This window comes from Peromyscus maniculatus, chromosome 10 (assembly GCF_049852395.1).
Source record: "Peromyscus maniculatus bairdii isolate BWxNUB_F1_BW_parent chromosome 10, HU_Pman_BW_mat_3.1, whole genome shotgun sequence".
Taxonomy (NCBI): Eukaryota; Metazoa; Chordata; class Mammalia; order Rodentia; family Cricetidae; genus Peromyscus; species Peromyscus maniculatus.
Genome location: NC_134861.1, coordinates 40911874 through 40928821, shown reverse-complemented (window position 1 = coordinate 40928821; position 16948 = coordinate 40911874). Strand labels below are relative to the sequence as shown.

General features: G+C 40.5%; 1 protein-coding gene across 2 annotated transcripts in view; it reads left to right on the top strand.

Annotated features, from left to right (window-relative positions):
* Tapt1 (transmembrane anterior posterior transformation 1) overlaps positions 1–16948 on the top strand; it is a 52016-nt gene that overhangs the window by 30016 nt on the left and 5052 nt on the right. For both annotated transcript variants that reach the window (XM_076546251.1, XM_076546252.1), the window contains exons 4-12: positions 758–920; positions 1656–1791; positions 2873–2970; positions 3140–3209; positions 7634–7714; positions 10282–10391; positions 11861–11920; positions 12265–12333; positions 14226–14302. In XM_076546251.1, coding sequence (XP_076402366.1) covers positions 758–920; positions 1656–1791; positions 2873–2970; positions 3140–3209; positions 7634–7714; positions 10282–10391; positions 11861–11920; positions 12265–12333; positions 14226–14302 — 864 coding nt within the window. The remainder of the gene's footprint in view (positions 1–757; positions 921–1655; positions 1792–2872; positions 2971–3139; positions 3210–7633; positions 7715–10281; positions 10392–11860; positions 11921–12264; positions 12334–14225; positions 14303–16948) is intronic.

The following is a 16948-nucleotide window of genomic DNA, read 5'->3' as shown; positions in this document are numbered from 1 at the left end:
GGTCATGTGTTGTTTTGGAGCTCATAGACCACAGGCTTCTCAATATGCCACTAGCAGAAGTGTAAATTGACACAACCCTACAGAGGCCACATTGGCTGTTTCTTTCCAAAATATCAAGTGCTATAACTTTACACCTAGAATTTTAGGTTTATAAAGCAGATACAATTTTACTTATGAGACATGTACATTGTGCTAGCTTGTAGTTGAAAAAGAGTAGAAATTTGTCAAGAATGGGCTGGAAAAATTATAGGATGTGTTCAGGGAGGAACCTACATTATGGTAAAGATGTGAGGTCCTTCAAACCACTGTGAACAATCTGGAGCTAGCTAGGCATGGCTGTAATTCCAGCACTGGCCTCAGACTCTCTGTGTAGCTAGCCAGGGCTGTTGCTGACTACAGTGGATAAGGTGCAGATTGGTTTGCACAAAACACCCTTTGGGCTGTGCAGGCTGATCCAGGGGTCACAAGTACCGTGAGGTTGCCTCCCCCGGAGAGCTGCTGCTTTAAAGTACCAGCAGCAGCAGGTGCCTGCCCGCTCTCTTCAGTCCTCATCCACTTCTAGTTTAACATCTTTATATTGTGTATGCAGCAGAAAGTGTCCTGTTCCACAGTCTTCAGGGTAACCATCTTTGTTAAGATTTATAGCGTCAGCTGATTTTCACTGTGACCTTGGGATGCTGTCGTTTGTCCAGTAAAGATGACTTGCTTTGAGAACACCAAGAGTAAAAGCCCTATTTCTATTACTTGTATGTTTCAGGGATAGACGTTTGCTTCAGCCTGCACAGGTGTGTGACATTTTGAAGGGTGTCATTTTGATAATCTGCTATTTTATGATGCACTATGTTGACTACTCCATGATGTACCACCTGATAAGAGGGCAGTCTGTCATCAAGCTCTATATCATCTACAACATGCTAGAGGTAAGACCACTTGCTCCTGCATGCTCGCTCTGGTCCTGCTGCCTGCAGACTGGCCAGTCCTCAAGACGTCAAGTCTAACACTAGGGAGGAAGTGGGCAAAGAAGGTTTGCTGTAGCTTCTGGGAAAGGGGCGTCATTCACTGGAGGATCTTGGGACAGTGCAGATTTAGTGGGGCTTGGGAGCTAAGCTTTTATTGAGGTGACGCCTGAACCACTGGTCTTGGATCATGCTTGAAGGGAGCAGCTCCTCAAAGATAGGTGTTTCCTCCAATTAGAGGAAAGCTTCCCACTGCCTGCACAGTATGTATGAGAACATACACTATCAAATTGCAAATCTATTGCAAACCCACTTACCTATTGGTTTGTTGTTTCTTATAAGAACATTAAAGATTCTGAGTGACTGTTAATTATGTTCTTGGTATACTAAACATAAATTGTTTTGAACTTTTTATTTCAAATTTCCCAATTTTTTAAAGTTTTTGTGTTGTTTTGGTTTTTGTTTGCTTGTTTTTGATTTTACAAATGACTGATTTGACTAAGCCAATTGTGATTCCACATATGTATGGAGTACTAAGCATAAGCCAGGAGTAAGTGGAGGAAGTTATAAGCTTTGCTCTTCTTCAGCTTCCCTCCCAGAATCCTAAAACTCAGGTTCCCAATATCTGCTTTTCATCTGCTGGCTGGTGAAATACTTAACTGAGCAGCTAGGAAACGTGTCTGCTATTTCTCTCTGCAGGTAGCAGATCGTCTGTTCTCCTCGTTTGGACAAGATATCTTAGATGCTCTCTACTGGACAGCCACCGAGCCTAAAGAAAGAAAAAGAGCACACATCGGAGTCATCCCTCACTTTTTCATGGCTGTTCTCTATGTCTGTATCCTTGTAGATGTGGTGAACATTCCAGCCACATCCAGTGTGATTCTACCCTATTTTATTTGTTTACCTGTCCCTGCATGAAATGCTTTAGGTGTGCAGATTAAAATGAAATCCCTGATTTCTTTTGAAAAATTGGTTGTAATATCCATTGTAAATTAGTTTAAGGCCTTCTGGATGCACAACTACTTTTCCTTGTGATTGATTGATTATAAGGAAACGTTGATGTCTGCCTATAGTTAATATTCATAGCTGTGTGACTCTCAAGTTTTTTTTCAGGTTGCAATTTGCATGATACAGTTTTGGAGATTGTGTTTATGTGTCTGTGTGCACATAGGTGTTTCTTGCTTCAAGTTTTTCTTTTGGAGAACAAGTACTTTCTAACGTGTGTGTGTGTGTGTGCCTGTGCATGTGTGCATACTTGTGTTTACACTCACATCGGTTTACATACATGTGCATATCTATGAAAGCAGGATCATTCACAGGACTCTGTCATATCTTTTCCTTACTGTCACTGACACATTGAAGAAATTAATACTTGGGAACAAAGTGGGACAGAGCTTGTTCCCATTTTAGTGGAACAAAGGTAAATTATTCTGTGGGCAATAGGACATAATTCTGCATGAAATGAAGAACAACCTGAGACATTTCTTACCATTTTAATCTTCTGTATCACTTGAGTAACCAAAGAAAAACAACTCTACACTACTTTTGTGTTTACTTTTAAAACTTTAAATTATCATAATGCAGAATGTGTGTATCTTACTCTTTCCTCTCATCATTCACCATAATTTCTTCAATTTACTCAGCACCTTTTTGAGGGCTTAATTCGTAAGCATTGTACTAGGTGCCAGGGGTTCAGTTCTAAGTAATGGATGTACAAATTTCCCTCTGCTTCTGCTTGTTTCCTGTGGAGTCCATATATCTTACCAAATCTATATCAAATACATAATAGGAAAATTGTGACAATAAGAAAATTATTTGTCAGTTAGATTTGATTTAGAAAAATGAGATCATTTCTCCCATTTTTGATAGTGTTAATAATTTTCTGAAAACAAGTTTTTTCCTTGACCTACTCTTAGTTCTACATGCAATTCTCATAATGGTTCAAGCAACGACTCTCAATGTGGCTTTTAACTCTCACAACAAGTCGCTGCTTACCATCATGATGTCCAACAATGTAAGTGCGAAACTGTATTTTGTATCGTTAGTTTAGGAAGGGCAGTCACACTAATATTGTGCATGTAAAAAGAGTCTTTGTTCCCTCTTCTCCTAAGAAGCTTTTTGTGGAGAGATTGATTTTTACAACTGTTAAAGTGACGAAGATGGTATTTCTGTTGCTATTTCAGTTTGTTGAAATTAAAGGAAGTGTTTTCAAGAAGTTTGAAAAGAACAATCTCTTTCAGATGTCAAACAGTGGTAAGTAGTCAGATTCTGATTGTAGCTCTAATTAACATTCATTGAGGGTGACTCATTACCATAAACAAATGTTGAATAACATCTTAATGAAAAGTAATTGTATTTTAAAACATTTTTTAAAGGTTTAAAAATTGTCTTTTCTAAAACAGATCAGTATTTACTGAGGTATTTTTCACCTAGTAGTGGTAACATCTGGATAAATATTAAATGAAAGAACTTTGACCCCTGTCCTCCTCCAAAAAAGTTAATTCAAAACTGTTTGTTGCCATTAGCATAAGTGCTTCATCTTAAAATTTCTAAAATAAGATATAGGAGACTATAACCACAAGTTTTGTATAGAGGAACATTTTTAGAGACTACACAAAAAAATTACTAACCATAAGGACAATATATGAGTTGAATTTCAAGATTTAAAAATATATATATGCTGATTTAAAATGAAAAGGCAGGGACTGGAGAGATGGCTCACACAGCTTAAGAGCATTGGCTGCTCTCTGAGAGGACCCGTGTCTGTAACTCCAGCCACAGAAGATCCAACGCCCCTTCTGGTCTCCATGGGTACTGCAAGTACCTGGAGCACAGACATACTTGCAGGTAAAACACTCATACACACAAAATGAAAATGAAGGAAAAACATTTTTAAAAAATGAAAAGGCAGATCAGAGGTATGTTAAAAGAAAAAAGTTGAGGTTATATATGTAACTGAAAAAGGACTTTATCCTCCCTGAATATGTGTTGCAAATTCTGCCAATTAATTATGAAAGAGTGCTCTGATTTAGAATAGCAAAAGACTTGGATCTTGAAAATGAAAATTTATGAATGGCCAGTACGTTCACACGAAGGTGCCTAGCATCATTAGGGAAAGTATCACTAGGGAAATACAAAGGAAAATCAAATGAGACATTACTACATGGCCACCAGAATGCTCTTGTAGGCTGACAATGCCAAACTTGGGAAGATAGGAACTAACTGGCTCTCTGTGCTTTGATGGTGAGTTTGAGTATGAACATTGCAACTACTCTGGAAAGCTTTGGGGTAGCCACTTTTGTGGTGTTCACTACCCTATAATTCAGCACTGGGAGTTATTGTGGCAGCTCTACTCAGGGTAGCCCCAAAGTGGAAACAACCCAGGGTCAACAGGAACATAAATAAATGATCGTACGTACAAGCCATGTAATACTGCTCAGCAAATAAAGGAAAACGGAGGCTGGGGAAGTAGCCTGGTTGCTAAAGCGCTTTGCTGCCCGAGCCTGAATACCCAGCTTTATTGTGAGAACACATATAAAGCTGGACGTGGTGGCACACACCTCCCCGAGGCTGCTAGCAGCCAACCTGACCTACTCAGTGACCCCCAGCACAGTGAAAGTCCTGTCCAAAGAGAGGTGTATGCATCCTGAGGAACAACACCTGTGGCCTCCACATACACTGTCCAGACATCAACACGTTCACACAACACCAAACAAGTTAAAATGAAGGGGGAAAATGAATTACTGATATATCCTGCTGTGTATATCTCTAGCATTGTGTTCAGCAACAAACACCAGCCTCAGATAGTATGATTGAATTTCGTTTATCTGAGGTCTGTGATCAGACAGAATTAATTTATGATGACAGAAAGCAGAGTGGTTACTTGTTAGGAATGGAACATAAGTGGAGGAAGGGTCAGAGGAACTTTCTTGATGGTAGAACTGTTCCATTTCTAGTTAAAATGGCACCAGACATCACCAGCCTATGTACTCGAGATCTGTGCATTTCATTGTATGGAAATTCATGACAAAAATGATGATGTATGAATAAATTAAAACAAACGGTTTAGAATTGTAGATTTGAGAACTTTTCAAGGAATAAGAAGAACAAATGGAAAATGAATAAGGTCTAGACAATTCTGTGAGGCTGTCCATGATGGATCTGAAAGCTCTGAGCCACAGCATCATTTATATGAGATTTTGCTTTACTATGAAAAAAACTTTTTAAAGATTTGAGTTATGTTTTAGTAAAGTTCACAGTTTAAGTAAATAAAGCCTTGACTTAAAGATGTATGTAAAACATTAAAATGTAAAAAAAGTAGAAAGTACCAGAATAAAACTTCATTTTAATATTCTGTAGTTCCATTTACATATTAGGTTGATAGATTTTTGAAATAAAATTTTTTACCTTGTCAACTTTACTTAATATTAAAATCTCCATTTTTCGCCGGGCGTTGGTGGCGCACGCCTTTAATCCCAGCACTCGGGAGGCGGAGGCAGGCGGATCTCTGTGAGTTCGAGGCCAGCCTGGGCTACCAAGTGAGCTCCAGGAAAGGCGCAAAGCTACACAGAGAAACCCTGTCTTGAAAAACCAAAAAAAAAAAAAAAAAAAATCTCCATTTTTCATATTATAAACTTGTATTTATCCATCAAATGGTTGGTTTTTATTCATTTTCTCATAGTTTGAATCACCTGTTTTCTTCAAGAGCCCCCTGAAGAGAGTTCCCCCTCTGCCATAGGTGCTCTTCCAGCTGAAATGGCAGCTATGGGGGTTGTGTGCCGCGGCTTCTATGTGCAAGAGTGGATACAAGCCTAAACACTCCCCTGCTCTGGCTCCATTTGCTCAGAAGCCTGCTTGGCTTGCATCAAATGATATGCTCAGTTTCCTTCCAGATAATTGGGTTAAGAACCAAGTTTGTCTTATGCAGCCATTCTTAGTAGGACAGTTAAAATGAGTACATTGCTTTGTTAACTTTGTTAGTGAAAATTAGAAAGAATTTAACATACATACAGAGACAGATCTGTGAATAACTGTAAAGAATTCCAGTTAAAGGTCCATTAAGAAAAGCACCCCCATGAATTCAGATCCACCTCTAAGGAAGCACAGAGAATATTTCCTCCCTTTGAGCTGACTTGGCTAGGAACTATGCTAGGACAGACTTTAAGTTGCATCTCCTTTGAAATCATCCGAAAGAGTATGCACTGTGTTGTGAGCTTGTCAGAATGAGCATTTGAAAACCCGCATATGCTTTTCCAGTTCTGTTATGCATTTCACAGGGGGCGTATCTGTACTCTGAACCTCAAAACTCATTGCTGTCTATACCTTGCAAATGGTATTGTGTAAGAATTCACACTCTGGTTTCATGGATTGCACAGCATGTGTGTCCACTGAGCTCAAGGGTTAAAGGTGCAGTTCAGACCCACAACTGAGAAGCTTGGCGGCTCTGGAATGAAGGTCCCGGCCCTGACTGGAAGAGTTTAAGAATTTGGGGAAGGCACAGACAGTAAAGGTAGCTCACCTGAGAGGATTTGCAGTGGAGGGAAAGCCAGTCGTGGTGTGGAGCGACAACAGTGGGGAATGGAGAAGAAGAACGGTCGGTCCCACAGAGGACACTGAGGGGACGTGGTGGTGCAGGGTTCCGATCAGGCAGTGTCACGGTCAGGTGGGATGGAAGCTGTGCTATCTGAGTGACAGTTTGTAGCTACAGCTCCCAGGCTTACACAGACACACGCATAGTACACACTCACTGTCACAGGTACTTATTTCTTGACTACATGGTCTCTTGGGCTCCTAAGAAGAAAACAGCTGAAAAAACTTAAATATATAAATTGTCTCTGACAAGAAGTCAGTTCTTTATTTTCATTAAATTCATTCCAATTAATCAGCCAATTATTAACTTAGGGCAAACACCACTGTGAAACCTAATTCTTTATAAACACACACACAAAAGAAATTCTCTCTAGCTACCACCAAGCAATGCTATTACAATGCAAGTATTCTCTTAAGTAAGAAATTACGTACACATTTGTTACCAGGTTAGATATTTCCTAGAAGCACACAAGTTTATTCTAACCAAAGTCTTGTATTTTGTTCTATGATTCTATTTTATTTGTATTCTTCTATAAAAATGAAAACCCTTGTCATATATTCCCAAAGACTTTTGGAGGCATTTAATGACCCAATTTGAACATTTTAATTTTTTTAAATCCCATACTGGTAATAAGTTGGAAATGAAGTAATGGCTTGCACGCATGGGTATATGTGCACACGCACTTGTGCGCACGCGCACACACACACACAGTTAGCTAGCCTCTATGGCTGTAGGAAATACTCTAAACCAAAGTCACATCCTCATTGAACATGTGAAGACTTTCCTTGTCACCACTCCCTACATAATGCATCATAACAACTATATACATTGTATTTGATACAACTTAAGATACAAAGATGACTTAGAGCATATGACAGAAGGTGATAGGTTAGGTACAGATAGATAGTGCAGTGTTTGGTATGAGGGACCTGAGCACTGTGAATTTTGGTATCTAAAAGGGAACCCCATGGGTTCCAAAAATCACTATTTTTCTTTACAGATGTTTTAATAGAATTATTTAATTATTTCCCTATTTAATACATTTTAGCACTTAATGTTCAATTCTCTCCTTTTTTTTTTTTTTAAGATATTAAGGAACGATTCACAAATTATGTGCTGTTGCTAATAGTGTGCTTAAGAAACATGGAACAGTTTTCTTGGAATCCAGGCAAGTGCCTCTTGAATCATATATGGTGTCCTTTAAATATGCTCTTTTTTGTTTGTTTGTTTTTTTGTTTGTTTGTTTTTTATTTTTTGAGACAGAGTTTAGAACTAGCTCTGTAGACCAGGCTAGCCTTGAACTCACAGAGATCCACTTGTCTCTGTCTCCCAAGTGCTGGGATTAAAGACCTGTGCCACCACCACCTGGCTAAGTTTACTCTTAAGACAAATCAAGGCTGGGTAGTGGTGCCACACGCCTTTAATTCCAGTATTTGGGACACAGAGGCAGGCAGATCTCTGAGTTTGAGGCCAGGCTGGTCTACAGAGCAAGTTGTAGGACAGCAGGACTACACAGAGAAACCATATCTTTTTTAGTTTTTAAAAAACTAAAAAAAAAAAAAAAAAAAAAAAATTCATTTTTTCACATGGAGTAAAGTCAGGGCTGAAGTGCCTATCTGTACTGATGTTTGTGTATTTGAAATGGCTCTTCCAGGGGAATGGATGTATCTATCATACTCTGTGGAGTTGGATGCTGTCATTTCTCATAAGACCCGTGTCTCTGCAGATGTTCATGTGGCTAAGCATACTCCAAGTGCAGCAGCTCAGGGCCCTCTTGGAGCTGTAGCTATTGTTACTCTGGTTCCCATTCGGTTAGAGCCTTCACTCTTCCTCACATTTACCATTTTTTTAATGAGGGTGAATTTTAGAAATAGAATAAAAGTCAATAAATTGTGTTGCTTATATTCATTCCTGAATCTGGCTGACAAGAAGTTGTCAGAATTCCACAAATGTTCACCTGTTCACTTAGCAGCCAGGCACTGCTATGCCCCGTCCCAGGCAAATGGCTCAACCCAGGACAACTGTAAAAGTGCTGAGGAGTTCCCAGGGTGGGGTAGGAGGTGACTGCAGCACAGAACTTGTTCAGATAGCTTAGGTCATTTGCAGGCTTTTTTTCTTAATGTACAGTTCGTTCTTAATGGAACAGGCGATGTTTCATATTTCTTGTGTGACTTCCAACATTGTGGATGTCCTAAGCATCCGAAGCCTCCTGCTACCTTGACTTGTGGCTTGTTTTCGGGGATATTTGAAGAATTAGGACCACACATAAAGTGATACTGAGTTTGGAAATACATTTCCAGGGGTTACTGTCTTACAGAACCCGTATGGTCAAATTGTAGATCTTAACAACTCTAATCTGAATAGATCCAAAGGCCACTTGACCTCTGGTGGGAAAGCCTCTCATGCTACACACCTGACTTTGCGTTATCTACATGCTTTCAAAAATATTAGCTTTACACTCCTGTGTGTGTGCACATGTCCTAACTCATGCCTGTGGATACACATGCTCACTTGCACACCCATGCAGAGGTTAGATAACAACTTATGACCATCACTTCACTCCTTCCGCAGTGGTAGTTCTGCGACATGAACTCAATTGGTAAGGCTTGTCAGCAAGTTCCTTACCCACTGAGCCATTTCTCTGGCCTCTACAAGATCAGCTAACAGTTTCCACAAAAGACAGAGTGGGCATGTGTGGGGCTGGCCCCAGGAGCCCAGATGGAATTAGTCCCAAAGGAACAGAATTGTTATGCCAAAGGAAGGCCCGATCGATCTGTCTGAGAACTGGATGTGTGAATTCCCATAATCATAACCTTAAACCTCCTTTACCACCACTGTGCAGTGACAAGGGAACACCATGCTTTGATGCTGTCACTGGTTTGGACATTGTGCTTTCACACTTCTGTTTTGTTTTATAATTGCTTTCCCTTTGTGCCCAGGGTAACTAACAGCAAAAATAGTATTTTGTATGGAAAGCACATTGCTGCATTCCAGTATCTCAGTTAAATCTTACAGTAATGAAATGTCAACATTCTATTTTTCTCATTTTGTAGATGAGGAAACTAGGATTTAGATGCTTAGAAAATTTCCCCAAGAGCATAGCAGGAGATGGCAGCGTTTGGTATTAAGAGTCCTAGCAGTCTCATAGCTTCAGCGAGTTGTCCATGTAGGCAGCCCTGCCCTCCAGTAGTCATGCTGAATTCTGTAAGGCCCAGCCAGCATCTCTAAACATCTTTGCTTTGCACTTCTTCGGTTCTTGTTTGGGGCCTGGGAAGGATGCCTGTGGATGGGTTTATCAGTTATGTAGTACTGAATTGAAGTCTTACTAAAATAAGCAGATATAGTAAGTTATGTCTGTGTGCTGTGAAATAAAACAACCAGCTCTTTAAGCCATGGTGATCAGGGAGGAAAGGGCTTCAACACATCCGCTAGGTGTCCTAAGGACCCACTTACCTAGTTATCTCTCCAGTGTGTGGTTTCCTCATAGGCAAGGGCCTCTGGATGCTGGTCTACCTGTGAAGTGATGCTAGGATACTGGATAAACATTAATTACCCTTTAACTTGGTAAAACGTTACTCTGGCAGTGGAGGTTATGATTAATAGAATGCTAGTTCTCCGTTATTCATTGAAAATACTGGAGTGTGCTCTGTTGGAGGTTCCAGGCTGCTAGGACTTGAGGTACAGGTTCTGTTTCTATGAAGAGGTCTAATTGTCGGTTTCTTACCTGCTTTATAGATCATCTCTGGGTGTTGTTTCCCGATGTCTGTATGGTGATCGCATCAGAAATTGCTGTGGATATTGTAAAGCACGCCTTTATCACCAAATTCAATGACATCACTGCAGATGTATGTATTTCTAGCAATTCCTATTTAATGTTTCCTTCACTCCTTATTATCATAAGGTAACCTTTGGTTTATTGTATTTATTATTAAAATCATACTGGGTCTATTTTAAAATAGAACCATCAACATAGTTCCTATTTAGAAATTGGGTTTTGTTTTTTTCCTGTGAATATAATCAGGTACCTAAGTCCTAGGAGACGAGCTGTACATTTTACTTGTGAACTCACTTGAGGAAGCTTCAGGGGATTTGCTTTATGTTGTAACCATTTTCTCTAGTATCTTTAGAAATAGCTCTGTGGTTAAAAATCAATACACAGGTACGTGGAGGTGGAGAGTGTCATGTCATGTCAGAGCCTCATCCTTAGTTCCAAACAGAGAGAACTGGCTCAGCAGCTTCCTTGATTTTCTTGAGTTATATTTTTGACAATCATATTTGACAACTTATTTATTGTTCAGTTCAAAAGTGAATTCAGAACCAGTTGCAAAATTCTGTTTCTGGTTTTCTAAATGCTTGAAGCATGTTTCTGTTCTTTCAGCAAAGCAGAAATCAAAACTGAATTCACCATTTTCTCTCTTGGCTTTGTCAATACAGATGATTCTCTTTTTTATAGGGTATTTTCTCAGTACCTGAAATTAAAATTAAAGGTTTGATTCAGGTAGTTCATGCCATTTTTAGTGGGAATACAATTGCCACGCTCCCTAGAGGCTGCTACAATGGCTCTGATACAGTCCAGCCCATTTCTGCCTCACTCACTATTGGCATCCTTTTTTGGGAAGGTGTTATTGTTGTGGTTAAATACACTGTTATAATGCTTAACTGTGCACTCAAAATTCCAGAATTATTTTTTCGATATAGCACTGCTTAAAACGGCCACTTCTCCCTAAATTCCAAACTCTGGGAACTGTAGTCATTGGCTGTTATTCCTCTTTAAAGCAAAGCCTTTAAAATGTAGCAGCTCAGGGAAGCTGACCATTTTCCTCAAGCTGTAGATGTCTGGTTGCTCATTAGCATCTTTCCCTGAGTAGGTAGGTGTGGGAGCCCATTTTCAGGTTCCTAGTGGCTTTACCCAGCAGGTCCTCATAGAGAGGATGATTGGACCATGGGCCTGAGTGCAGGTGCCTGAGATAGTCTGCACTTGGCTGTGCTGGGGGGAGGTCTTTTGCTCCAACACTTGGCGTTTCTATAAATACCTTAGGGCAGAGACAGTCAGGGCTGGTTGGAATAGGTTCCAGGCCTTCTTGGAGGCTATCCTGTATTTTCTATCTGTTTATCTCCACATTCTAAATCCTTCTATCTAATATTTCCTGCTACTCTCACTCAACAAAACTCTGGGGAACTGGGGGGTTGGTGGGTAGCTGCCCCGCAGGTAGGAAGCATTTTTATCTACAAACCCTAAACCTTTCCATTGTGTGTATATTGTAGACTGCATCTTATCTTTTTTTTTTTTCTTTTTTTTTTAATTTGCCTTCAGGTCTACAGTGAATATAGAGCCAGCCTTGCATTTGACCTTGTCAGCAGCCGACAGAAAAATGTGAGCATTTCATTTAAAGGTGGTATCTGAAATTAACTCTCCAGTGGTTAAATGTACTACGGATAAAACTATAGACTTGAACTTGTCTTTTTCTAGACATTAAATATTTATACAGCAATAACATTAAGTGCTGTATGTTTCTGCAACATTGTAGCAATCATATAACTTCTTATTTGAAATGTGTGGTGGCCACTTAGGTTCCTGCATCCTTCTGCTCAGTTACGGGGCAGGTGCTGCGTTCTCTTCAGTTTATACCGCACCTGTTCAGAGCTTTTGCTGATGAATGAATGGTACTTTCTAGATGCTAATTAAACTGAGTGAGCCCTTTTCTCCTTTCTCTGCAGGCATATACAGACTACAGCGACTCGGTAGCACGGAGAATGGGATTTATTCCTCTCCCACTAGCTGTCTTAGTAAGTTCATGTTTTTCTGTTTTTGTCATGAGATGGCCATCATCATAAAACATCAGTATGTATTATCAGTAAGTCTGTTTTCATAATGAGATGGCCATCATCACAAAACATCAGTATGTATTATCAGTAAGTCTGTTTTCATAATGAGATAGCCATCATCATAAAACATCAGTATGTATTATTAGTAAGTCTGTTTCAACAGGTCTTTGTTTTTCAAAAAATGGTAAGTAACCCAAAAGAAGTTGGTCTTAAATTCTAAATTCATTATTCCTTTGGATTTTGAGCTCTCAGCAGAAAAGTGACATCATGAGGACTGCTTATCCAAATAGCTTTCCTAACAATGAGGTTATTCTTTTACTTATCCATTGAGTAAAGAATTTTCTCTCTAATGGATATACCTGGAGGTGGGCATTGCGGTGTCTACTGGAGCATGGAGGTGGCTGCATAGCTCATCCTGTTTCTAGAGGGCACTTTGACAGTGAGGTGCTAGATGGCATCAATCCAGTGCTGGGAACATATGCTAAGGAAATAAACGCAGAATGCATAGTGAGTGGTGAGCAGGTCTGAGCCCTGCAGTGTGCTTACACCTTCTACACTCCTGGATCCAGCATCAGAACATGACCTGAAAGCAGCTGTGTGCAGATCAGCTGACAAATGTACAAGAAAGCTGGAAGTCATAGCAGCTGTATTTAGATTTTACCCCATGTATTTAGATGGTGGATGATGATAGGTTTCATGTTAAATTCCAACAACTTAACAGATAACCAAACCCTAAACATGTTATGGTTTTAATTGCTTATGAAATAGTAATACAAATTTCTTTTACTTCAGAAAAACAAATTTCGGAGAAACTCAGATTTTAAAGGTTATTTCGTAAAAGTTAAAGAAATTGAAAAAAATAGCATGTTGAATTTTTCTGCTTGTATTTCCTGGTAGTAGAAACATGATATATTCAGTCCTGAGGGTAAATCTAGATTGTGCAGCTGTTCTTTAATAAAAGGGTTAGTTGAATGGTAGTAGCAACCCTTTCTCTGCTAGAGGCCATGGCACAGGAAAGGGCTCCATGGTGCTTTTCTCACAGTGAAACTAGATTGGACATGTGACAGCCCATCCCATGTCTCATTTCTGTTTTCTTTTCGTGGGTAGCATTTTAATTATATTTAAGGCATCATGATAGAATGATGGTGATAACTGGGTGAGGCCAGTTATCGCTGCTTCATTTTCATAGCTGCTCCCAGGACCTGGACCTGTAATGTGTAAATGCTTTCTCTCTGCTGCTCCCACCAGATTCATTCAACAGGCTTCCAGGGATAATACTGCTGTGTCTAGGTTTCTCTTTCATAAGAAGCTAGGTGTTAGCCATAACTAACCAAAGAGACAGAGCCACTTGGCTTTTGAGTGATTAATTGTGTGCTTAGTTTCCTAAACAACGTAAGTCTGCCTTTGCTCCATGTTCCCTGCAAGTTATTGGGGGCTCTTAAAGAATTTGAACAGTGGACAGGAAAAGTGAAGAAAAGGCCCAACCAGGATTATCTCTAGCAACAACTAGATGAGCTTCCTCAGACAGACCTTTTAGGTTGAGTTTCCTGCACCTCTGCTAGGTGTAAGTAAAGCCCCATTGGTGAAGTAGGCCGCAGCAGACTGCTGAGAGTCTGTGGCAGCTGCCGCTGCTCGCTGGGTTTGCCTGTGCAAACCCAAGCCAGCATAGATGCCGGAGGAGGCAGATCGGCAATGGATTGGAAAGTCTAGACCCAGCCTCTTGGACTTGGATGCAAGTATACTCTATAAAATGTTAAAGTAAGGAAGAAAAAAATATTTTTTAAATATGAACTAATAACTCTATGGTTGTGTTTTGTCTGTGTGTTTTTGTGTTTTGGTTTGTTTCTGGCTAGCTCATCAGAGTTGTAACAAGCTCAATTAAAGTGCAAGGAATCCTGTCCTATGCCTGTGTCATACTCTTCTATTTTGGGTAAGATTGACTGTTCTTGATTATGTTTTGACTTTACAGTAAAGTGTGTATAACTGCAAGATGTAATAGAAGCTAATTGCACCCAAAAATAAAATATTTCTCCTCTTCTATGTACTTAAGTTTGAATTGTTAACCAAAAGTTTACAATAAGGTCTTTTTGTTCGAGATTTATAGTCCACCCATACTTTATTTTGGGAGGAAAGTCTTTCATCGCATTCTTTTTTTCATATTTAGAAACACCTTTAATTTTCCTGTGTGCTTGTCAAGCTTAATATTCAGCACACTGGGCTTGTGCACATCCACCTAATAATGCCAGCTGAGTCTTCTGTGAATTTGTTGATCCCAACTAACTTACATTTCTGATTGGGAAACACAGGCAGGAGGTAAACAGTTGAGTTTATAGTAATCATAAATGGTAGCAAGAAAATGATGATGTCGAATGTTATTTTGCCACTGTTTAATTTTTCAAGAAGTGAACTAAAATAGCCTACCCAAGTTCTGATGACTTTGCCGGAAAGGAAATCTGGGAAACCCAGAGCTGAGCTGGCTTATGTGGGTGCATGGGCATAAGTGTTGGAGAATGCCATCTGTGGCACTGATGCACTCCAGAGGAAAAGGCTGTGGACAGACAAGCAGAGCAGGAATGATTTGGCCCTAACTTCCCAGAGTCTGGTTTCCAAAGGCATCTGTGATGGCCCAGCTTCATGTTTGAGTGTTTTGTATATCCTCCTGGTCCCATGTGATACCTGGCATGTGAGGGGTATCCACATACTGCCTGGAACATGACAGATACCCAAGACTGTCCAAACAGCTCAGACATGGTCACTCCTGTGGGCTGCACGTAAGATCCCTCACTCATTGCAAGTGCTTCCTAGTGCCTGTCTTGGCCCTCCTACTTCAGGGCTGTGCTGGATGAGGTGACTAATTGCAGTGACACCAGAAATAACTCTGATTGAGTGCTGTGATTACAGGTGTGTACCACCATACTTGGTTTATGCTGTGCTGGACATTGAGTTCAGGGCTTTGTGCATGCTAAGTATATGCTCTGCTAACTGAACTACATCTCCAGAACACACTTTTTTGTTGTTCTTGAGACAGGATCTCACTTAGCCCAGGCTGGCCTTGAGCTCACTACTTACCAAAGGCTGGTTGTGAACTCCTGTTTCTCCTTCCTCTGCTCCTGAGTGCTGGGATTACTGACAACATGCCACCATACCCAGCTCTCTTAAGTTATTTGACATTAAGTTTTTTACATGAAATTATACAATGTTAGAAATTTTCCTGTATACTTTCTTTTTGAGGTAAGAGTTAATATTGCTATCCTAGAAAACTGACTTTTATTTTCATGTTCTGAACTCTTCCCATCTTTTTTCCGCATTTTCTCTGAGCTGTTTCTTCCTTTGGCCATAATCACACTGGCCTTTTCGCTCTCTCTCCTTTTCTTTTACTAATATGCCAAAGGTGTTCAACTGCACACTGAAGACAATGTCAAGACTTTAAACTACTTACTATTTTTGAGGATTAATATTTAAGGAAATTTCTTTGTACTTAGACTACATAACAATAGATACCAAAATATTTCTTAAAATAGAAAAGAATCACACTTCTTCTGTAGTGCAGGTTCCCACACCCTGCCGTTGGTGTTCTTAGCATAGTTCCCTGTCCCTACTTGTGCCCCTCATTGTTTAAAGCTAAAATGCTCTCATAGTTTGACCAAAAATCAGGAAAGTAAACTTGAATATAGCATACTTGAAAACCCGTCACATGCCAAGTATTACATGGGACCAGGAGGATATACAAAACACTCAAACATGAAGATGGGCCATCACAGATGCCTTTGGAAACCAGACTCTGTGGGAAGTTAGGGCCGAAATCATTCCTGCTCTGCTTATCTGCCCACAACCTTTTCCTCTGGAGTGCTCAGGCTGTACTGTCCCACAGATGGCATTCTCCAACACTTATGCCCATGCACCCACATAAGCCAGCTCAGCTCTGGGTTTCCCGGATTTCCCTTTGGGTAAAGTCATCAGAACTCAGTTTTGATGTGTGCTTGTCAGCTGTGGAGGGAAGATGTGACCAGCACGTCTTCCTCACCCATTCAGCAGTCTTGCCTGCCAGGGTCCATGCTGTTCTAAGGATCAGCCAAAAAGAAGACAGACAAGTTCTGTCCCCCAGTGTCACTAAAATTGTAGTCACTAAAAGTGTAGTGTGTGTGACAGGAGACGCATTCTGAAGAGATAGTTGTAAGCAGGGTGAACAAAACTGGGGGTGGGGGAGAGCTGGAGAGGGACGGGAGGACTTCAGTTGTGAGCAGAAAGCCTGGTTGACCCAGGGAATACAGGGTGTAAGCCTAGAGGGTGGGCTGTCAGAAGGTCGCTGACAGGGAGATAGCTCCAGATTCTCCCAGGAGAGCCTTTTGCAAGATCCCTTCGACTCCTGTGTGGAGGACGGGCCGAGTGTAGCAGGAACAGTGAGTCGGGAAGCAGCGGCCCCGCCAGGAAGAGCCGGCAAGGCTGCAGTGCAAGTGCTAGCACTGGAGGGTTGCACTTGTCAGCTGCATGCACATCGCTTGTACAGGAAATACACAGGAACGGCATCAAGTGTGGTGTGAGAACCTGGGCTTCAACAGAGAAGGGAACAGAACTG